We start from the raw sequence: 20,268 nt of genomic DNA on the forward strand, positions 1-20,268 counted from the left end.
TCCCAGGAAGCAGGGCATCAGCAGGCATGATGGTTCCTCCAGGAGGCAAACAGTGAAGAGCCACAAATGCCCCCACTTCTCTCTCATAGCTTTATATATCTGAGCTGACGTCATAGGGTATGGAATATCCCTTTGGTTGATTTGGGTCAGCTGGCCTGGTTGTGTCCCCTCCCAGGATCTTGCCCATTCCCATCTCTTGGATGGGAGAAAGAATGTCAGGGACAGCGCTGCTCAGCAGTAGCCAAAACACTGCTCTGTTATCAACACCCTTCCAGCTACTAATGCAAAGGAACAGCACCAGGAGTGCTGAGAGCTTTACCCCAGTCAGACCCAATAAAATCTCCACCTTTTATTCCGTATTTATTTGCATCATACTCGGATCCCACATAATCTATATATCTTCCAACTCTTCCATTATATGTACTTCTCATTACTGGAATCCTTTCTTACCCATACATACAGCTTCAACTAGATCGTTAAACCATCTCTACACAAAACACACATTCTTTTCATTAACTACTATCACCTGTCTTTTCAAATCCCCCTGGGTCTCCATTCCAGCAGGATGAGGGGTTCTGAACAGTAGTAGTACACTTGATGGTTGGGTACTGATGCCATCCCAGCTCATCTTCACATTCTTCTTGTTCCTTGCAAAATTTCTTCTTCGTCAGTTCCTGTCATTCCTGCTACTTTACCTCCTGCAACATCCAACTTACACCATAGATAATTCTTAAGGCCAAGGTTAAATTTCCTTGAGGCATACACTGCATCTCCCCATCCTCATGCATTACCCACCAAGAACACCCAGGCTCTTGGGCAAAGACAATCCCACTAATGGGTTTGCCTTTTCCTGTGGGGGAAGAAATCCACACTGACTTTTTCAGCCACTTCTCTATAAGTAACGCAGGGACCTTGTCTCCTTCCACAGTGTCTAAGGACTGAGTTTGGGCGGGACCAGGTCACTTAGCAGATCCCCTCCTGTTGACCAGCCAAGTTGTTTCTGCTAAGGTCACATCCCAGTGCTTCCATTCCCATTACCTAATGCCCTTAACATAGCTTTCAGCAGCCTGTATCTTTCAAGCTTCCCAGAGCTCTGTGGAGGGTAGGAAACATGATAATGTCATGTCTCTTTGCCCAGGAGTTTATAAGGTTATTCAAAAAATGAGTCCCCTTGTCTGACTCAATTCTCTCTGGGGTTCCATGTCATCAAAAAATGTCTTTCAAGACCTGACATGGTTTACTGGGCACCTCCCCCATAGGCTGCCAGTGGATCTCTGCATCCCCTGTGGACCCCATGGGCTGCAAGGGCACAGCTGCTCCACCATGGTCTTTACCATGGTCTGCAGAGGAAACTCAGCTCTGGAATCTGGAGCACCTCCTGCCCCTCCTTCTTCACTGACCTTGGTGTCTCCATGTTCTTTGCCTCACAGGTTCTCACCTCCTCCTATTCTCTGGCTGTGAAAAAAATGCGTGCTCCACTTTGTTTTGAATTTCTTCCTAAGTATGTTATCACAGAGGTGTAACCAACCTCCCTAACTGGCCCAGCCTTGGCCAGTGGCATGTCCATCTTCAGAGCTGTCAGGAATTTGCTCTGCTGGACATGGTAGAAGCTTTTAGTGGCTTCTCACAGTAGCCATCTCTGTGCCCCCCCGCTACCAACACACTTGCTAAAGGAAACTCAGGTAGAAATTACACCCAGTCCTGAACTCTGGTTCATAATTGGTTTCTACCAGTAAAACAATACTTACAGGTTGTAAAGTATGAAGTGCTTATTAACCATATCCTTTCATACAGCTGAAAACAAATCAAGATAGTGTCAAAACTGTAAAGTTATTTCACTGATAGACATAAACTTCACAAACTTTATTTACTAGATTAAGAAACAGTCCCAGTGGCACAATTAGGGTGGACTTAGTGCTCATTTCTGTGAAGACGATTTGCATCACTTCTTGTTACAGATGTCCACAAGATAAGAATTCGCAAAGCAACAACTTGTGGTTGCACCCCTGCTTTGCAATCATGAGGTTGTACCAGGAAAACAGTGTCGTGAACCTTCCTCCTTGGACAGTTAAAAGCACTGTCTGTTCATACAGCTGCTTACTCAGTATTTGCCACCACCAGCTGGTCCCAGACGAACACACTGGTGTACATATGAAAATATTTAACAGGAGGATAGGAAATACTGTTCTACAGAGTAAAGATCACACCAGCCCCATCCTCCTCTGAAGAAGTGCACTTTGCTCTTGACTGCTCAGGGCTTGATAACTGGCAAGCTCCAATGTGAAGGTTGCTGAGCCTGATGTTAGAGAACGCAAAACTGTTGAGTAGCCCTGGGCAAAACAGAGAACACACATCACTCAGTTTAGGATAAGGGAAAGATAAGTTAGCACAGAAAGCTGCTTAGACCACAGAGAGAGAGAAAAGAGAGTGTCAGAACTATATTGCAATGCACTAGTAAGTTAACTTTTTTATATTATATGCATGAATCAATAATTTTTTTAAGAACTGTTCTCCATAAAACCTATTTTAGTAGTATTTACTACTTCTCTGACTTAAACATGCTGGTTTAGCAATCTGAATTGGGCATTAAAAAATCTACTCAATTTGTGGGCACTTCCTTCCAACCGTCAATAATTAAAATACAATTAAAAAATCCATTCTAAATTTACTTATCCATATGCCGGGGGTTGAGTACATTTGGAATTTCTTCCCATTCCTGTTACTAAGCAACAAATAGTAACAGGAATGGGAAGGTATGTTTAGAGGTATCATATTTAGAGGTATGTTTAGAGCCATCAAGTCTTTTGTCAAAGACAAAAGGTGTGCTTGGGCAGGGCACTGGTAAGGGAAGAGCCGGCCCTGGGAACGCTCTCTCGTGGTTCGGACGCTGAGAGGCTGCTCTTTTTGCTTTTCGGCTGCCACCGGAGGAAATCCAACTGTGCCCTGTTTTTCTTTTCTCCTGGCTGGGTGAGCTTTTGATTCAACCTTTTTTCCCACTGGGAAGGGCACGTTTCCCCGGGCTGCGTTTCCCTGCAGCTGCTGCCGGGAGAGTTCGACCGCCTCTGCTGCCTGCCCCCTGCCCTCTGCCGCACGAGACCGCAGCGTCTGCTGTGACTGCGGAAATCCTTGCTACCTCGCTGGCTAGCTGGGAGAGAGAGCCAGCTCCTACCCCTGCCGCCCTGTTTTCTTGCTGCTCCGAGCTGCTTCGCTGCCCTGCACGCTTCTCAGCCTGTCCGCCATTACCAGCTGCCGAACAGTGATCTGACCCTGCGCCACAGCGCCACCTGCAGCCACTCGGGAGTCATCACACCTGCCCTGCCCGGCCGGGAGCTCAACAGCGCCCCTGCTGCTTGCAACCGTGATTACACCACACGGGAAAAGGCTCGGCAGCTCACAAGTCATCTGCTATTGGTTTCCTGGTTCTAGTTGTGGTTGCTATTATTGTTATTGCTTGTTTATAGATACTAGTAAAGAACTGATATTCCTTTTTTCCCATACCTTTGCCTGAAAGCCCTTGATTTACAAAATTAAATAATTCTGAGGGAGGGGAAAAAAATCACAGTCTCTGTCCTAAGGGAGGGTTCAACCTCTCTTGGCAGACACCTGTCTTTCAAACCAAGACACCATAACAAAAGGAAAAGTAAACTGAAGCCAAATTATTTTCAGGCCTATAAAAAAGATCAGTTTTACCATTAATGAGGTAATCACGTACCATCATTTCTGCTAGTGGAACAGCAGCAGCCACAACTCTGTTATCTTGACGAGACTGGATTTCCTGAATGCTACCTCTCCGCTGTGCAAGATCCGCAAGTGCTGCACTGAGATGATCTTCACTTACTGTGATTTCTAGGTTCATTAGGGGCTCTAGTATTTGTATACCAGCTTTTTTCAAAGCCTACATGGAAAGGAATGAAGTTATGTTGATGTATTTTTATGGGTTTTTTAAAATAAAATTGACATACATACTTATATCATTGAAGATGTCTCAAACTCTCTACTTTCAAAATCTATGAAGTTCCCAGCAAGGGCATAACAAGGGCATGCAGAGAGGAACAATGACCAGATATTGATACACATGTATTTTCCCAGCATGTATTTTCATGCTACTGTGTTCTACAGCAGCTGACAGTTTCACTTGTACCTTTTGCATGCAGCGGGAGACACAGGCTGATACCATTGTGTGTGAGGTGTCCGGATGCACTGTCAGCGATTGCACTGTCACATCTATATCTTGAACTGGGAATCCAAGCAGAGGTCCTGGGCAGGGCCAGGGAGAAGAGACAAAAGAGAAAAGAAAAAAAACCAAAAGAAAAATGCGTATTTGTAACATTTTTCAGAATTAATTTGAAGCTTCTCACTTTCTTCTTTGCCTTCTCCTTCTCTGTCCTCCTCCCAGGGATGTGGCTACTGGTGGCATTCTTCATTTTGAGGTTTTGTCATTACCTAGGCTTTACCCAAAAGGAATGCAGACTCCTACTTTCTTACTCTCTTCATCAAAAGCACAGATAATTTTCAGAACCAGAAATTCCTGATTATGCTCCTCCATACAACTGTTCCCAAAAATGAAGTTATTTTTAAATACATTATAGTATCTAAAACTTGTCTGTTGAACAAGACCTAATTTGAAAATGTAAGGAAAATTTGTTTAACTTGAAGGCAGAATATTCTCCTTCTGAACACAATATGATCACAGCAATGCTTGATACTAATCCGTAACTAAAATTCCAAGTGTAACTCAATTCTTTAAAGGATGAACTAGGCAGATTACTGCCCTCCAAACCAACTCTCAACCAGACCAAACTATATTAGACTGGATGTGAGACCTGAACCACATCTGAGAAAAATAATACATCACTTTTTTCTTACAGAGAACATGGCCAGGTATTTTTATTTTTTTAAAGCACCAAATGGCATCAATTTTAGGCTGGAGATAGTACAGCTCTGAAGTGTCTTCAAGGAACATAAAGAAAGCACATGGTTAAGAGTTACTTCACAGCCAAAGATTGGAGATGCTTTCTGATTCCACAAAACAACATTGAAAAATCACTTCATGCTGCTTCTTACAGAGAAATTCTCCTTTCTCAATCCACTACCTATTGATTTTACTCTAAGGCAGAGTTTTCTGCCCACAAGTTACTTAAGACTTCCTATTTTCAATCAGAAGTCAAGGACACTTTCAGTCCTTTAGAAAATCCACACTTTGTAATTAGATTAGGCTTTTTATTGAAAACTGCCATGGATTTAACATATTTGAAAATCAAAAAAATTCATTAGTAACAGTAACAGAAGTGTAATGCATGCTGGCCTATGAAACCGTTTTTGTTACATCGCTATGTTTTATGTGATGTCATCAAGTAGATGCCTTATCTCTTATAGCAGATTGAAAAATAAATCAAAACAACTCCAAGCTCACTGCTGAGTCACTGAGAAGACATGAACCTTCAAAGCAAAGGCATACTGACTTCCATTCCTGGCATACAGAAATAGGTGTTTGGCAATTTTTGTAGTTGAAGACATCTTGTAATTTTCCTTTGTATAGTATGTACATGTTAGTATGCACTATCTTTTAGTTTTCAAGCTACCAAGCAACTTTTCCTTCTAGAAAATTGCTTCATACAAAAATATTAGACCAGTATAGCTGTCATAGCACTTCTTTTACCTTGAATGCATGAATTTGTGATTCCATTTTCTATAGCTCCTTGGAGTTCTTTGGGTAGTACTTCACTGACACTCTCAGCATAGTTGACGATGGGTTTTGTCATTGCTCCTTCCCCCAACCTGGGCCTCACTTCTACCTCAGCAGTTACAAAGTGTCGTTTATCTCCTACTGTTTTGTCCAATATATCTACAGGGAGAGGAAAAAAATAATACATAAAATTAATCTGAAAGTTACTCATATATTGTTTCAAATAAATCAAGCTACAAAACCGGAAACAAGATGTTCCTTCCATTCACTCATTTTACCTGTAGCTTGGGCAGCATTTAAGATGGTTTCTCGGTATGCTATTTGAAGAGGTCCCAAATAAGTCTCAATTCCATATTCACGTTTGATTCGGTCATGAATGATTTCTATGTGTAGCTCTCCCATGCCACAGAGGATAGTCTGGTGAAAAGATAATTAAGAGAGAAGTGGAAAAACATGCAAAACTCAGGTTTTAATACAAATTCCTTAAGCTAGGACTTCAATGCTTTAAATTGTCTCTTATGAATGCTTCTAATTCTAAGGACCGTAATACTTCAAATTCTAAGGACCCTAGAGAAAAGACACTGCTTTAAGTCATCTGACATAAACACCATATAAGGGAAAGGGTAGTTACCAGTACTGTGACCACCATAAAACAGGTAATTTTACATAATCTCTAAGACCGTGTAATTTAAACTTTTTAAAATACAGAATTGTCAAAAACATGCAGAGCATGGGGTGACTTCCTCTGTTCTGTAAAGCACAAGTGCACAAGATTCCATGTTAATTTCAAACACAGAATCTTGTACATGTACATATGAACATTTAGGGAGTCCTTTCTCTTCCAGAAAATCTCAATATGCAACGGAACTAACTACAGTGTGGCCTTGACATCCTAAAATAATGTCATGAGAAACAGAAGATTCATCTTACTTGTCCTGTGTCAGGATCTGGCTTCACTTTTAAACTTGGATCTTCACGCTGAAGGCAGCTTAATGCATTATCCAAGTCTGTACAGAAATATCAAACATTATATCTGAAGTGAATTCAGTAATTTGATAGTCACAGTAAGTGCCTAAATACCACTTTCCTCAAGACAATCAAAAGGATCCTAGAGGACCATGGATTTTGGCATACAGAAGTCAGATTGAATCAAAGTAACCTGCAACTTCTGATTTTCTCCCATAAATTAATCGTGCTAAAGAGTGCTTTAATTTAATTATTAAACATACTATTTTCAGAGTGGTATTTTGTGCTTGTATGAAGACAGACTGGAACCTACAAGTGATTCATGATGTCAGTAAAAAGCATGATCCTTTTGTACAGATAAGAATAATGCCAATTGTTACATGATATACTTAGGTATTTCACTATGAGTTTGACATGAAAAGGTTCAAATGAAAATGTACAAATGAAAATGTACATAGTTTTTTGTACAGGTATCTTTTTCCTGATTCCCCATTATCTTAACTGCTGAGGAAAGCAGCTATGGAATGATGAACCAAGAAAGAGCCAAGACTGCATTTATTTACCTTACAGTCTTTGGGGAAAAAAAACCAACAAAAGCAAACTAAAACATCCAAACACCACAAAACAAGTAACACCCTACAGCCGAGTGGGTCAGCCTGCAGACATGTTGTTCCAAATCTGTGTTCTATGTTACTCTACTCCACCACAGTACACTGGTACTTATCCCTCCTCCTCTTCACCCCCAAACAAGCTCAGATTTATTGGAACAAAGATACAGAATTTAAAGGGTATTTCCAAAAAGAGTCAAATAACCAAGCCCTCTGGTACAGACTGTTGGAAAGACAGTAAGATTACAGGTCACACTGCAACTATGAACCCTAACTAGATGCACAGAAGTACTTGGTATGTGAAGACTTTATAGAGTAAAACTGCGAGTGCCAACTGAAAAAAAGACCTGCATTTCAAGGTTATTTGTACTCAGGACACTATGTACAGCACACCAGTGTGACTGCAGCAAAACTCAGAATGAGTGCCTCCACCTCTTATTTCTAAATGAAGAACTACTACCTTTCTAGACACAAACCTAGAAAAGTAGTAGTACTAGTACTGCTTAACATAGTAATAGCAAAGGACATGGACAACCTTGATCTAAAAGTATACCATCAGTGCCAAAAAGAGCCATACTAGATCACTGACTGTTAAGTTTGTGCAACTCATTCATCCAACTAGGTGGCTGCATTGTACCTTGTTGTCTGGCCATTGAAGGAGGTTCAATGGTGCAGAAGAAGACAGGCTCAGGGATTTCAACACCTGCCAGCAGAAGACTGTCTACATCACTCACAGACCTCTTCTTTTCCCCAGCATCCCTTCCAGCTCGGCGTGCTGCAGCAACCGCTGAAGCTTTTGATGACACTATGGTATCTCCAGTGGCACTCTACAGATCAACAGCATTGACGTGAAAAAAAACCCAACAAAAACTCCAAACCCAAAATGTATGCCAAAGCTAGTTACATTCTAGAAAATCTGTGCAGTCTATTCACACAGTAAGAAATGAATTATTAAACTAATAGAAGCAAGCATGAAACAAACTTATTGGAACTTAAAACCGTGGCTTTTGGGTAACTGATTCAGAACATCATTCTCCATCCCCACAGGGATGTCTCTTTGTGGCATTACACTGTATTTTAAGAGTTGCAGTATTAACACAAGCTCAAATCCTAACAAAATATACCTTTGGTGTTCATTTCTTTCCAATCAGCACTGCAGTTTCCAGGTCAATTACTGGTATTTGTACACTGTGGTATTTAATTTTAGGAGGAAGTACATCTAAATGTACTTCAAATAAAGCAAGTTTACATTAGATCACCATTATCAAGAACCTGTCTGAGGTACAGTATCATAGAAGTAGAAAGCACACTAGGGAAACAAGCTCCCTTACAGTATCAGTATTTTTCATTACCTGTTTTAACCCAACAGTCAGGGCAATGTTGCCAGGCATCAGTGATGGTATTTCAATTTGCTGATCAGCAAAAGGCAGGAGCAGTCGGCTCATTCTCTCTCTGAAAATTAAATTCTCTGTTACTCAGGACTTTAACAGACATTCCAGTACTACTGAACCACACCTCTAAGTTACTCACGTGCAACTTTTGTTAATATTATATACAGCTGACTGAGGTTTCAATGAACCTGAATAAACACGAACAAAAACTAAGGGTCCACGACATTTATCATGAAGAACTTTGAATGCCAGGGCACACAGGTCATCTTTGTACCACTGTCTGCAAAATAAAAAGCACAACAAAAAGCATACTTGTAGGATTAACCCACTCAAACTCACATTTACCTAAATTTCCACTCATTTAAGAGGTGACAGGTTTCTTACTGCAATATTAACAGAGGCAGATTTTCAAAAATCATATTTTGTCCTGAAAAGTAATAATCTAAGCAGGTCCATCTGCAATAAGACACGTAAGATGTCATGTGATTCAGTCAACACTAAATAGGATCCCTAGACCACATTTTTGTAAAATCAGAATGTCCTCAGACTGAAAAAAGACTTAAGAACTCTGAAGTGCAAGTTTGACACCTGGAGATAATTGCATCCAATTCCAGTAGCACTGACCAAAGCAGGTTCAGTACTCACTCAGAAAAATGTATTTTTCTGTCCACCATAACTACTGTAATTTAATACATAAAAAGGGTAAATATTTTAAAAGAATATGAATGCTTTGTTAATATTTTTCATTTTCTCCTTTTGTGTTTTCCTACTTATTTTTCCTTCTTTTTTTCTGAATCTCCTTCTCTACCTGTACTTACAGAAACTCATATGAACGCTCATTAGGTGCAGGCAAGTAGAGAATAATAGCATCCAGTAATGGCTGCACCCCTTTGTTCTTCAGCGCACTGCCACAGAGGACAGGGACAGCCTTCTGAGCTAGCGTGATTCTGCGGATAGCAGACTGCAACTGCAAAAAAAGAATTATTTTCTGTTACCACGTGAGCTACAATTTAGCCTTAAGTTGCACTCCAGCTATCAGACACTGCTAACCCCCCAAAAGCTAAAAAGTATGTTTGTAAATACAACATCACTCATCCAAACTCCTTTCACTACTTTTAACAAGCTCCAAACCATAAACCCAAACATTTAGATGCTAAACCAGAAGACAATTTTAAGTTTTCTAAACATTTCATAGAGATCTGCTGCTGTTCTTGTTCTAGTAGTCCTTTTAATTCAGTGCATTGTACCTCACTGCTTTCAACGTGCAGTGTCTAAAGATCCAACCATTCCAAAGTAGTTGAGATGCTACTTTGGTAGTGAGAACCAGCAGTTCTGTCACAAACTGCACTGAGTCTACCTGGAAGTTCCATTCACCGTTCCCTAAACTCTTTTGCAGCAGTCTAACTTTTAAAAAAATGAAAACCCCACCTTCCTGAACAAATGTACCCAAGTTTTAAAATTATGCCTAGCATGCCTAAGAACCATAGCGCTTTTTTGTAAAATCCATACTAAATCTGAATACGTTCTGCTCTAAATTCACACTGCTGTTAATTCACTACAGAAGCTGGTGTGATCTTTCTTTGATAAATCTGCAAAATCCTAAGTTGCATGTGCCAAAGGAAGAATAACCCAAAACCTTGGCATAAGAACTAGTAAACACCTGTAAATGTAAAAAATACCTTGTCAGCTGGTATTGAATCAAAATTTTCACTATGTTCTCCTAGAACCAATTCAGCAAATTCATCATCCAGATCTGCAACCTTTAACAGAATAGTTATTATTTGGCATATAGCAGTTTCACAGACAAGTCACAAAACTTACTTAATTAAGATATATAGCTAAACAGAGCAGGAACAAGGCCTTTCAAGACATCCGCAGCTATGAACTCAAATCACATAAAACTGTGGAAATGAAGGCTTCAAGAAAGGATGGAGGGGAAAAAAACATTAAAATCCAGTTTTATAAAGCTGCTGTCAAGCACAACTTTAGTGAGAGAGAGTGCTTGTACTTCTCCCTGAAATGGGAAAAAACGTCCAGCCATACAGTGACAGCCATGATGGCTATAACTGATGTACTTCATTCCTACAAACATGATGAAGTCTGAAGAAGCAAGTAACCTCTGCAAGTCAACAGCTGGAGAAAACAGACAAGCATCAGGGCATTCTGACATTTTTCATGTCAAATACTTGTAAGTCCAAGAGCACATCTCTGTTTTCAAAGTGGACCAGTTAGCTTGACATGTAACTTAACTCCTTAAACCTTGTCTTGCATACACCCCTGCACTGTCACAGACTCAGAATACCCAAACACAGGAAGGTACTTTGCCCCCTCTATCGGCTACAACACCAGTTGCCCAAATTCTGAAACAAACCCTTGATAAGCTATTAGAAGTCTGATCAAGTTAATAGCTAAAACATGAGAGATAAAGGAAATAGCTAATTTAATTAAGTAAAAGTAAAGGTGTGCGAAAGGGCCAGTATTCAAAACGCTACATTTTACAGTGTTTCTGATAAGGAGTGTTAACAGTATAGAAAGCATTTCAAAATATTTTACAAACACAAGGTTACGTCAACTATTACATTACTGGTCTATCCCTTCCGCCTCCAGGAAGGGCCCAGAAAACAAAGGGGAAAAAGCCAACACTGCTCTTACAAAGCCTTCTATCTGACAATATATTTCTTAAGATAAAATGCTGAGTATTAATACCACCATTTAAAACCTAGTAAGGTTTGAATAAAAAAAACCTAGTAAGTTTGAAAACCAGATTGTGTATGTGTTCTGCTGAACTTAGAGCAATATAAAACAGATCTTTCTAATTTCAAAGGAAACGGAAAGCTAGCATCATCTGTTGAGGAACTTGCACAACTTTATTCAAAGTCATGTTGAAGGCAACCCTTCCAGTAAAAAGGATTGATTTATGATTGGATTGAGCTGCCACTAACACTGTATTAAGTGCCATTTTGACCAGCCTGCAACATCCCATCCAGCTACTAGCTGTCACTTCAGAAGACTATGAATACCCTGCAGGTTCCAAGTCATATCTATCAGGCCTTGTATGAATGCACCAAATATCTTTTGGCATGTAAGACAGTAGAAGCACTGTCTGCTTTTAGCTTCCCCAGCACAAAAGAGACTGACAAATTGTAGGAACTCCAGTAGAAGACCACTAATGGGGCTGGAGTGCAGCTGGAAGCCCAGAGAGATGGGTTTGTCTAGCTTGGAGACGCTAAAGCAGGATGCAAATATTGTATCTTACTATTTAAAATAGTGGTAGTGGGCCTGCTTCAGGAAAAGCAGAGCCAGAATATCCTCAGAGGTACACAACGAAAAGGACCAGCATGGCTGCCTCAGCTTGCAACACAGTAAATTCCCTTTGGACATAAAGACATGATGGTCAATCCCTGGGACAGGCTGCCTACAGAGAACCATCATCCTTCGACTTGAAAACTCAACTGAACAAGCCTGAACAAGCCAACCTAATGCTGAAACCCACCCTGCTTTGAGCAGGTCACTTAACCAGACACCTCCAGAGGTCCCTTTCAGCCTACTTTTCTTGCTGCTTTAAGTAATGGTTTTAAATGCATTATGTATTTACTTTAGAACTTTACTTGTTCTATTAAGGTATTTCTTGCATCCTGGACTTCTTGGAACAGGCTCGGATCATCAGTTTCCAGCAGCAGCTTTCGCTCAAAATTTTTTCCATCATCCAAATCAGAAGTAGATTTCCAAATTATCTGTTCCTTAGTCACAACATCAACCAGTCCTCTGAAAGTCTTAGCTTCCCCAATGGGCAACTGCAAATAGAATGGAGACTTTAGACAGCTGCAAAAAATTAAGAAAAGAGATCCATTCAAAAGAAAGGAAACAAACACTTAATTTCTAAGCTTACCTGTAACAGCAAAGGTTTTGCCTTCAGCTTTTGTTTTATGCTCTCAACAGCATATGTAAAACTACAGAAAAGAAATAGATACTGTTACACAAAACTTTATGACATTAGTAAAACAGGTTCAGCATTCCTATTTGCTGCAAAAATTCCTCGTATAATTACACAAGAATATGAATTTGCATAATCAAAGAAGTATATAGTGAGTACTAACATAATTAGGTTTCTCCACGCTTAACAGAAAAAATGCTAGACATTCTCTTATAAGCTTTTTAGCAATGATTAAAATAACTGCCTAAATACCTTGCCCTGTTTTTGTCCATCTTGTTTAAAAAGCAAATTCGTGGTATCTGGTGTTTGTCTGCTTGTCTCCAGACTGTCAGAGTTTGTGCCTAAAGCAAAAGACAAAATGGAAACATTAGTGTCAACAGCTGAACTATACGTTCCCCAACACTACTAACAGACTGAGTTCAGATTAGAGAAGGGAACTGTGCTGAGTGTGCTGTGACTATCCCATACCTGGCAACACAGATGAACTCCACAAGCAGCTTTGTCTCATCTCATCTCTCAGCTGCTGTCATTCCCTTTCCTGCACTAAGGGCATGCAGGCATACTGGCAAGGGAATATGGAGAGAAACTAAGCATTACAGGGGGCTTAAGTGGGCAAAGTTCAGTGATGTGGTGACTTTAGGCTTTATTGCCAAAATTACTTAGGCACACACAGGCGAGCATTTCTGTGGCTACACATACAACAGTAAAAACTACTTTTTAATAGTAATCTGTGCACTGCTGAGCCATTTATCATATGTATTTTTACCTGAAAGTTAAAGCAAGTATATAGAAAAATCAGATTCAGAAACAGTCTCTTACCACTACATGGAATAATGCAAGAATTTGCTACAGAGTTTTAGAAACCAACAAGCAGATCTAATTGTTTTGTTGTTGGGTGTGGAGGCTATTACTCAGTCCAGTTTCATATTTAATGGCATCTAAATGTTTTCCAATAGCAAGTCAAACAATGTGACTTAAAGTGATTAAGAGTTCTCTCATCCCTCATCCAGGAAAAGCTATTACATTAAAGAGGGATTTCACATGTAACTTTTCTACAGGATTGAACAACTGAAACATCTCATGCCATAAGAAGTCCAATTCTAGCCCACCCCCATCTTTTCTGCACTATGTTAAAAAGGGCCATTGTGACATTTCAGCCCAGAGAGGGAGAAAATCTGGCTGAATATTACCTATTTTCTACATGAAACCTGAAAATGAGAAATTGACAGATAGTAATTTCTTTCCATTTGTGGAGCTCGTTAGAAGCATTCACCTCAATCAACATTTGTAAAAGACAACAACAAAACAACAAAAACACCCTCAACTTCTAATAGTACTCCCACTTATTTGCTGCTTATTACCATGGAAATTCCTGTGCACTACAGAATTTAAAATTCAACACTCAGCTTCCTGAAGCTGAATCTTGACACAAGCATTGAGAGAGATAATACAGAGTGAAATCTCTGCACATTATTTCAGTTTGATTTAAGTCATTAGAGGCTGTGGGAAAATGACTGGGGCCGACCAAAGGTAAAATCAGAGAAAATTGGGAAGGTACACTCATGCTCTAAGAGAATTTGCAATAGTGTGGAAATTACAGGGTGAAATGCAGTTGCTACTCCCCAGTTAGGATGTGGTCAGCATGCCCGACTTCCCATACACAATACGTGCTGAGGGGGACAAAACAGAGGGTGGAACAGAGTGGAGACACAGGTTCTGCTGAAATCCCTGCAAGAAGGGGAACTGAGTGGTATCTTGTAGCTGATAAGCCACATAGCAGATGTCAACTAAAGGAGAAAAAATAAGATTTCTTGCTGTTGAACCAGCACCCGTGGCAAAATCACAGACATACACCTCCATCTTAAAGGTCACCTCAGATGCAACACGACATTACCCACCTCCAAGGTACAGCCACCCCCCACTGAACATGATGCATGACTACAGTCACTCAAGCTCCGCCTAAACACAAAAAGTAGTATAAAAGTAAATAAAGAATCGGGAGAAGGTAGGGACTTCTGGGAACACCTGGAATCAGTCCACGGGCTGAACTTGCCTTCTCTCCCACAGCGACACCTGTTGGGTAAGAACTATACTGCATGCATGCCGAACGAGTACATCGAGCCAGCTTTGTTAGCAACTAGAGCTGGTTAGTGTATGGCTTTGAATACATTTTTGCAGCCAGACGCTACCACCAGCAGTCTTCAAACCTTCACCTATCACAGTTTTTTATTATATTAATAAGTAGTGTATTTCCATAAACCGTTAAGCGTGAGTCCTTTAGGGGTGCTAACAGCTGCTGGCAGCAGGTAACATACTTGGCTGTGGAGGCCCAGGAGGGGATCTTCTTTATGCAGTTGGCATGTGTCCCTGGATCTTTCCTGAGGCACCAACAGACCAATTTATGACCCCCAGGAGGGGATCTTTCTGTTTCCATGTGACCCTGAACAAGGTAGTTGAACCACACTCTGATCCAGTGGACTGTTCAGGGAAGGGTCCCTAGGTCCCCGTAACAGGCATTGACACATTGATTGGGCACAAGGATCTCATCTTTCCTGAAGAACTGACAGATTAATCAAACACAAATGATTTGAGAAAATCTCTCCCCTTTCCCATGACAGACTGCACACACACACACACAAAAAAAAAAAACCTGTTGATTTTTTTACCTCAACACCAGCTGAAGCATCAAACACTGCTACTGCTCCATCCAGAACTCTCAAACAACGCTCAACTTCCACTGTAAAGTCCACATGACCTAAAAAGACAAACTTCCTTTCATACCATCATAATTGAAACAGTCAACATCAACAGGTCATTACACATTTAAACATTTATTTTTCTTTCAAATTATGTCAAAACAACTCTTTCTTTACTTGCAGGGAAATACACCTATCAGTTTTTGAAATAAACAAGATTATTACAATACAATCCTAGAACTGAGTACAATTTAATGTGGAAACATCTGAGCTCACTTTATATAAGCCAGATTTGGCATCAGCAAACAATAATTATCCAAAGCTGAACAGAGTTTACTACAGGTATTTTTACTGATGCAATTAAACCAATTAAATTTTGCCTCATATTTAAGACAAAGAAACTCTGTGACACTTCACCTCACCCACTCTTCCTTAATAATACGAGTACTGCAAAAGAGGAGTACCTGGGGTGTCAATCAGATTGATTCTGTAGTCTTTCCAGTCAAATGTAACAGCAGCAGACTGAATGGTAATACCACGTTCTCGCTCTTGTGCCATAAAATCTGTCACTGTGTCCCCATCATCAACATCTGTAAACAGGAAGCAGGATAGGGTAGGTAAACATTTCAAAATCTGAAACTGTCTTTGAATACAAATGCCAAGAGAGAGCTGGAAATACTGTCACTCTTACATATATGTATATATGTGTGTGTGTGTGTGTATGTACAAACTATGAGAATTAGCCTTTTTAAAAACATTACAATGTCAAGGAATTTACGCAGGGTCCCTTTTCAACGAATATGTGCTCTGCAAGTGAAAGACAAGCAACTCCAACAACCTTTTTATTGCTCTTAATCCTAGTAACACCATGAGCGTCTTAAAATCTAAATGAAGTCCAAAATAATGAAAAAACTAAAGCTTTAAAAAACCTTGCTGTACTCACTGTGTAGATTGTGACTCACATTTTAAAAGTTGGTAATCAAAATTAAGTCAAAACTAAAGTACAAACGTACCACCAAGTAAGAAGCTGAGTTTTGCTCAATTTTTAATAATAAGAAAAGCAGCTCCACATTTTTAAAACAGCAGGATACCAAGTTCTACCATTTCACAAGCCTAACCTTTTCTACCAGTCATACACTGAAGAGAACAGGGTATAAAATTTAAGACATCAAAAAGAAGCCCAAACAGATGCTGCCATGACCATTTCAATCTTGAAGAATTCTATCAAAGTCAGTGGAGCAAGGAATTCTTCCTGTGCTATGGCTTTCAAAAGAAATGAATACTTTAATGAATGGTTTCCTCACAGGTCAAAAGAGAAATCAACAAGCTGCTTTACCAGAATGGCCAATGAGAAACCAATAAAATAAGGAGATTCTCCAATTAAACGTTAAACAAAACAAAATATGCTAAAAGTAAAAGAAATATATGAACCTATGATGTCTCAAAACAAAACTGCCTTAGAACACAAAGGAACATGCATTAAAATTCGATTAAATTGCAGCACAGCTGTGGAACAACTGCCTTCTACATCAGGTATTCCGTCAGCAACTTTACTGCATGTAATTGTACACAATTCAATTTCTTAAACCTACTGAAATAGAAGTATTTCTAACCTCCAAGTGTTCTTATATATCCAGAATAATACAGCATTCTCTCTGTTGTTGTAGTTTTGCCTGCATCAATGTGGGCCATGATGCCAATGTTTCGGATTCTGCATGAAGTGAAAACATTGTGGTTAGTATACGAGTTTTTTCATCCTGTGATATTCTTATTTGCATAAATAATTAAAATTCCCCGAGAACAGCACGCCAGGTTAATAGCATCTTTCCTCAGCTGCATATCTGATACAGTGTACATTCTAACACTGAAGGATGCTAGTATTGATATGGTGGATTTTTTTCAAACCAGCAGTACTGAACAGTGTTGCAAGAGGTTTCCAAGCTGCACTTCAGGCAAGGCCACTTCTTGGGCTCATCCCCACCCATTTGCCCTCCCCACAAGCAGGAGCAGCCCCTCCCCTCTCTTGTCCATCCCAATCCCTGACACAGTGCCCAAAACAATCTACCGCATATATACCCTTTATGCCCCAAATATAGCACCCACGTTCCCATGAAGCTGCCCTTGATCCAGCTCCGCCTACTCTTTCCTTTCTGAAGTACCCCACCAGTAGCTTCCAGAACTGCTTCACTTGCTGTGCACAGCACAGGCTTGTGATCAGCTCCCATGTTCACCATTAACACTGGCTTGACCTCCCTCTCAGGTACACCCTACCTTCAGAGCCTTCCAAGGGAACTTCAGCCCCAAGACATTTCTTTGGCACCTTAGCTGCTAATGAATTGCCTTGTTCTCATTTAAGTGGCGGAGTGCTCCCATGAACATAAAGCACACAGGCCTGCCCACAGCACTGCTCTAGCTGTCAAGACATCCTTCCCCCTTCTTCAGCTCCCAGCAGTACCATGGATTTGGAGCTTCCCTAATAGCCCAGTTTTGGTTATGATGGTGTAAACAAGAGACAACTCAAGACCTCTGTGCCACCAACGAGCACTTTATACTGAAATGTCACAAAAGAGAAAGAGTAAGCAAGCACTAACTAAATTAAACACGCACATGTGACAGGCATAGCAACAACCTAGGGTTCTTTATCACATCAATTGCTCTGACTGCAGTTTCATCTGAACAATAAGTAGGCTTGATGTACCTGGATATATGAGGATTAATGACAGAATGCAGAGACTTAATATCTCCTGAAAACAAACAAAACAAAACACCTTTTCAGCAGAACCCAATGTAGAAATATGTTCAAGAAAACTTCTAAAAACCTTATTTGAAAAAACAGAAGATTCAGAACCACAATTCATGACAATCCGTAATCTCTACCACCTCAAATGTCTAAAGATATGTACTTAATTTTAAATAAATCTCTCCCAGAAAAAAAGGGCAACTCTTCAAAAAACAGCTGTAATTTAGAAACAACATGAAGTAGCCAACACAGAGAAGTGGCATCAGCACCGTAATATCTTACTCTGCAGCATACCTCAGTTCAAGACAACTGTAATGCTGACATTCATCTGAACTGATGATTAGATAACAAATTTGAAAAGTCATTTCTCCTTTAAGCATTGAAGCTACTCAGCATAATTCTAAGGGATAAAAGGCAAGCTGACCTGTGTTGAGAAAATACGGGACTGGGAAGCTTTAAATGCTATTTTCTTGCAAGATATATTCTTCCTCACACAATTTAGCTGTAAAGTAAATTGTCAGGGTAATTTTTTTATGAAACTAACCCAAATTCAGTTATTCAAGATACTGAAGTTGTGTTTCAGGAACTCTCATAGTAGTTTAGCTCATCTTTGATAGGCGAAAGAGAATTGAACAATATTTAAGCTAGCATTCCTTCACCATCTACAGATCATCAATCTCACATGAGGATTTATGACAGAGATATTAAAGAGGCATCTTACAGGAACCCTTAATGAGGGGTTCCAGCACAGTTCACAACTGACCAGACTTCTTATAATATGTACCTTTTCTTATTATTGTTTTCTAAAGGCTTTATACCATGAGTCTACTGACAAAAGAGCAGCAACAAAAAACTCTTCAGTCCTTAAGCCGTTTAACTGCTCTATTTATGTTTCATGCACTAAAATCTACAAAGAATGACCAAAAGAATACAATAAAACAGAAGGTATCTAGAAATAGAAAGTATGTTTTACTTTTTAGTCATTTTTAAAATAATTCTCAATATTTAGAAAACAATATAAACTTATACCTGGTGGAGAACTGTAGTTTCTTAGACTGCAGTTTTGCTGTGTCACGTTCAGGACCCTCAATTTTATCTTTTTAAAATACAGGTACTTGAAAGAAAAAGGAATCATACAGAATGTTTATCATTACAAGGACATGTTTTGTAGCTACATTTTTGGCAGTTGTAGAAAATTAAACTAAAGAAAAAACCCCTAAAGGAAGAGATACTGTTGTCAGGTATTTTTTTAAGCTCAAAACACTGGCTATATGGAAACAGATGCTTGAAGATGATGCCCACACTGAGCTTAAAACCAAATTCGATCCCAGCAATATTTGGGATGCTGAGTAAAAATCTATAGCAGTATCAAAACATTTTATCAATAGCCACAGTATTTTAAATACTACTAATTATTTGTGTGAATAATTTAACAAACACAAGTGTTAAGTAGTCAATAAATTTACACAAAAATTACAAATTCAGCTTCCCAATTCTGAAGTCCCATTCCAACATGAAAACATGTATTGTCCTGAGGCCAACCTTTAAAGACAAAAAAAAAAACTAAACAAAAACCAACACAGTAACTAAAGAAGTTTACTCAGAATAACCCAAGTGTTTCCTTTGCTCACAGAGGAAATACCAAAACTGGGAGAAAGCTTACCTTACTGCACCAACTTGATGACTTCAATGCATTCACTGAAAATTTCCCCATAATTCTCAACATTCTGGTTCCAGTCTCTAAAGCTGTTTCCTGCAAAGTATGAAAACGTTGTATAAAATGTTGATGACAGGAAACAGGTTAACTATGTTCTTTTGACATAACTCAGTCAGAAAACTTCATTCTTTTTGATGGAAATTCAGATTAACATTTTTCAGGTTACTGCTTTGGAAGTTAAATCAGTGTCAAATTTGTAATAATAATAATGCTATTAAGCCTTAACAATGCAGCATAAATGCATGCCCACAAACACTAAAGATATTTCTCACAGAAATAATGTATTTCTCAAGGAAACAGCACAGCAGAATAATGAAAATCAGAGTTTACACTCACTTTCAGATAAGCTCTAGATCATCGATTACTGGCCAGCAAAGCACAAATAGCTTTTCTAGTCTTGAGGGACGAAAGATTGCAGGACAAAGCACCTATTTAAGACAGAAACAGAAAATATTTACTACTATGACCTTTTAAGCACAGCCAAAAACCACTGCAACACAACAGCAGCTTCAAAAGCATTCCTAGTTGGC

General features: G+C 39.5%; 1 protein-coding gene across 3 annotated transcripts; it reads right to left on the reverse strand.

Annotated features, from left to right (window-relative positions):
* Window positions 1-1,848: 1,848 nt before the first annotated feature.
* GFM2 (GTP dependent ribosome recycling factor mitochondrial 2) lies at window positions 1,849-20,208 on the reverse strand. Of its 3 annotated transcripts, XM_085042857.1 has the most exons (21): window positions 20,075-20,208; window positions 19,685-19,774; window positions 19,051-19,135; window positions 17,980-18,025; window positions 16,895-16,992; window positions 15,746-15,871; window positions 15,252-15,340; window positions 12,838-12,926; window positions 12,541-12,601; window positions 12,260-12,445; window positions 10,331-10,411; window positions 9,470-9,618; window positions 8,791-8,931; window positions 8,613-8,712; window positions 7,898-8,087; window positions 6,617-6,693; window positions 5,965-6,103; window positions 5,660-5,845; window positions 4,142-4,257; window positions 3,713-3,895; window positions 1,849-2,330 (listed from the first exon to the last, which is right to left on the reverse strand). In XM_085042857.1, exons 2-21 carry the CDS (start codon window positions 19,745-19,747, stop codon window positions 2,202-2,204), a joined length of 2,334 nt encoding a protein of 777 aa, XP_084898983.1. In that variant the 5' UTR covers window positions 19,748-19,774; window positions 20,075-20,208; the 3' UTR covers window positions 1,849-2,201. The 3 variants fall into 3 exon arrangements, with proteins under 3 accessions (XP_084898983.1, XP_084898985.1, XP_084898986.1); XM_085042859.1 differs by lacking the exons at window positions 17,980-18,025; window positions 19,685-19,774; window positions 20,075-20,208 and having other exon boundaries at window positions 19,051-19,138; XM_085042860.1 differs by lacking the exons at window positions 16,895-16,992; window positions 17,980-18,025; window positions 19,051-19,135; window positions 19,685-19,774; window positions 20,075-20,208 and adding an exon at window positions 14,484-14,658.
* Between the last annotated feature and the right edge of the window lie 60 nt (window positions 20,209-20,268).

The sequence above is a fragment of the Lichenostomus cassidix genome, chromosome Z (assembly GCF_008360975.1).
Source record: "Lichenostomus cassidix isolate B80296 chromosome Z, HeHo_3.0, whole genome shotgun sequence".
NCBI lineage: Eukaryota > Metazoa > Chordata > Aves > Passeriformes > Meliphagidae > Lichenostomus > Lichenostomus cassidix.

What these genes read in the sequence shown, in the direction of transcription:
- GFM2 (XM_085042857.1), bottom strand. Translation starts at nt 19,747, where the DNA reads ATGTTGAGAATTATGGGGAAATTTTCAGTGAATGCATTGAAGTCATCA. An exon ending in ATTAATCCTCATATATCCAG is followed by an intron (nt 16,993 to 17,979) that starts GTACATCAAGCC and finishes CACTTCATGCAG; the next exon opens with AATCCGAAACATTGGCATCA. An exon ending in TTCCACTAGCAGAAATGATG is followed by an intron (nt 2,331 to 3,712) that starts GTACGTGATTAC and finishes TGTTTTGCCCAG; the next exon opens with GGCTACTCAACAGTTTTGCG.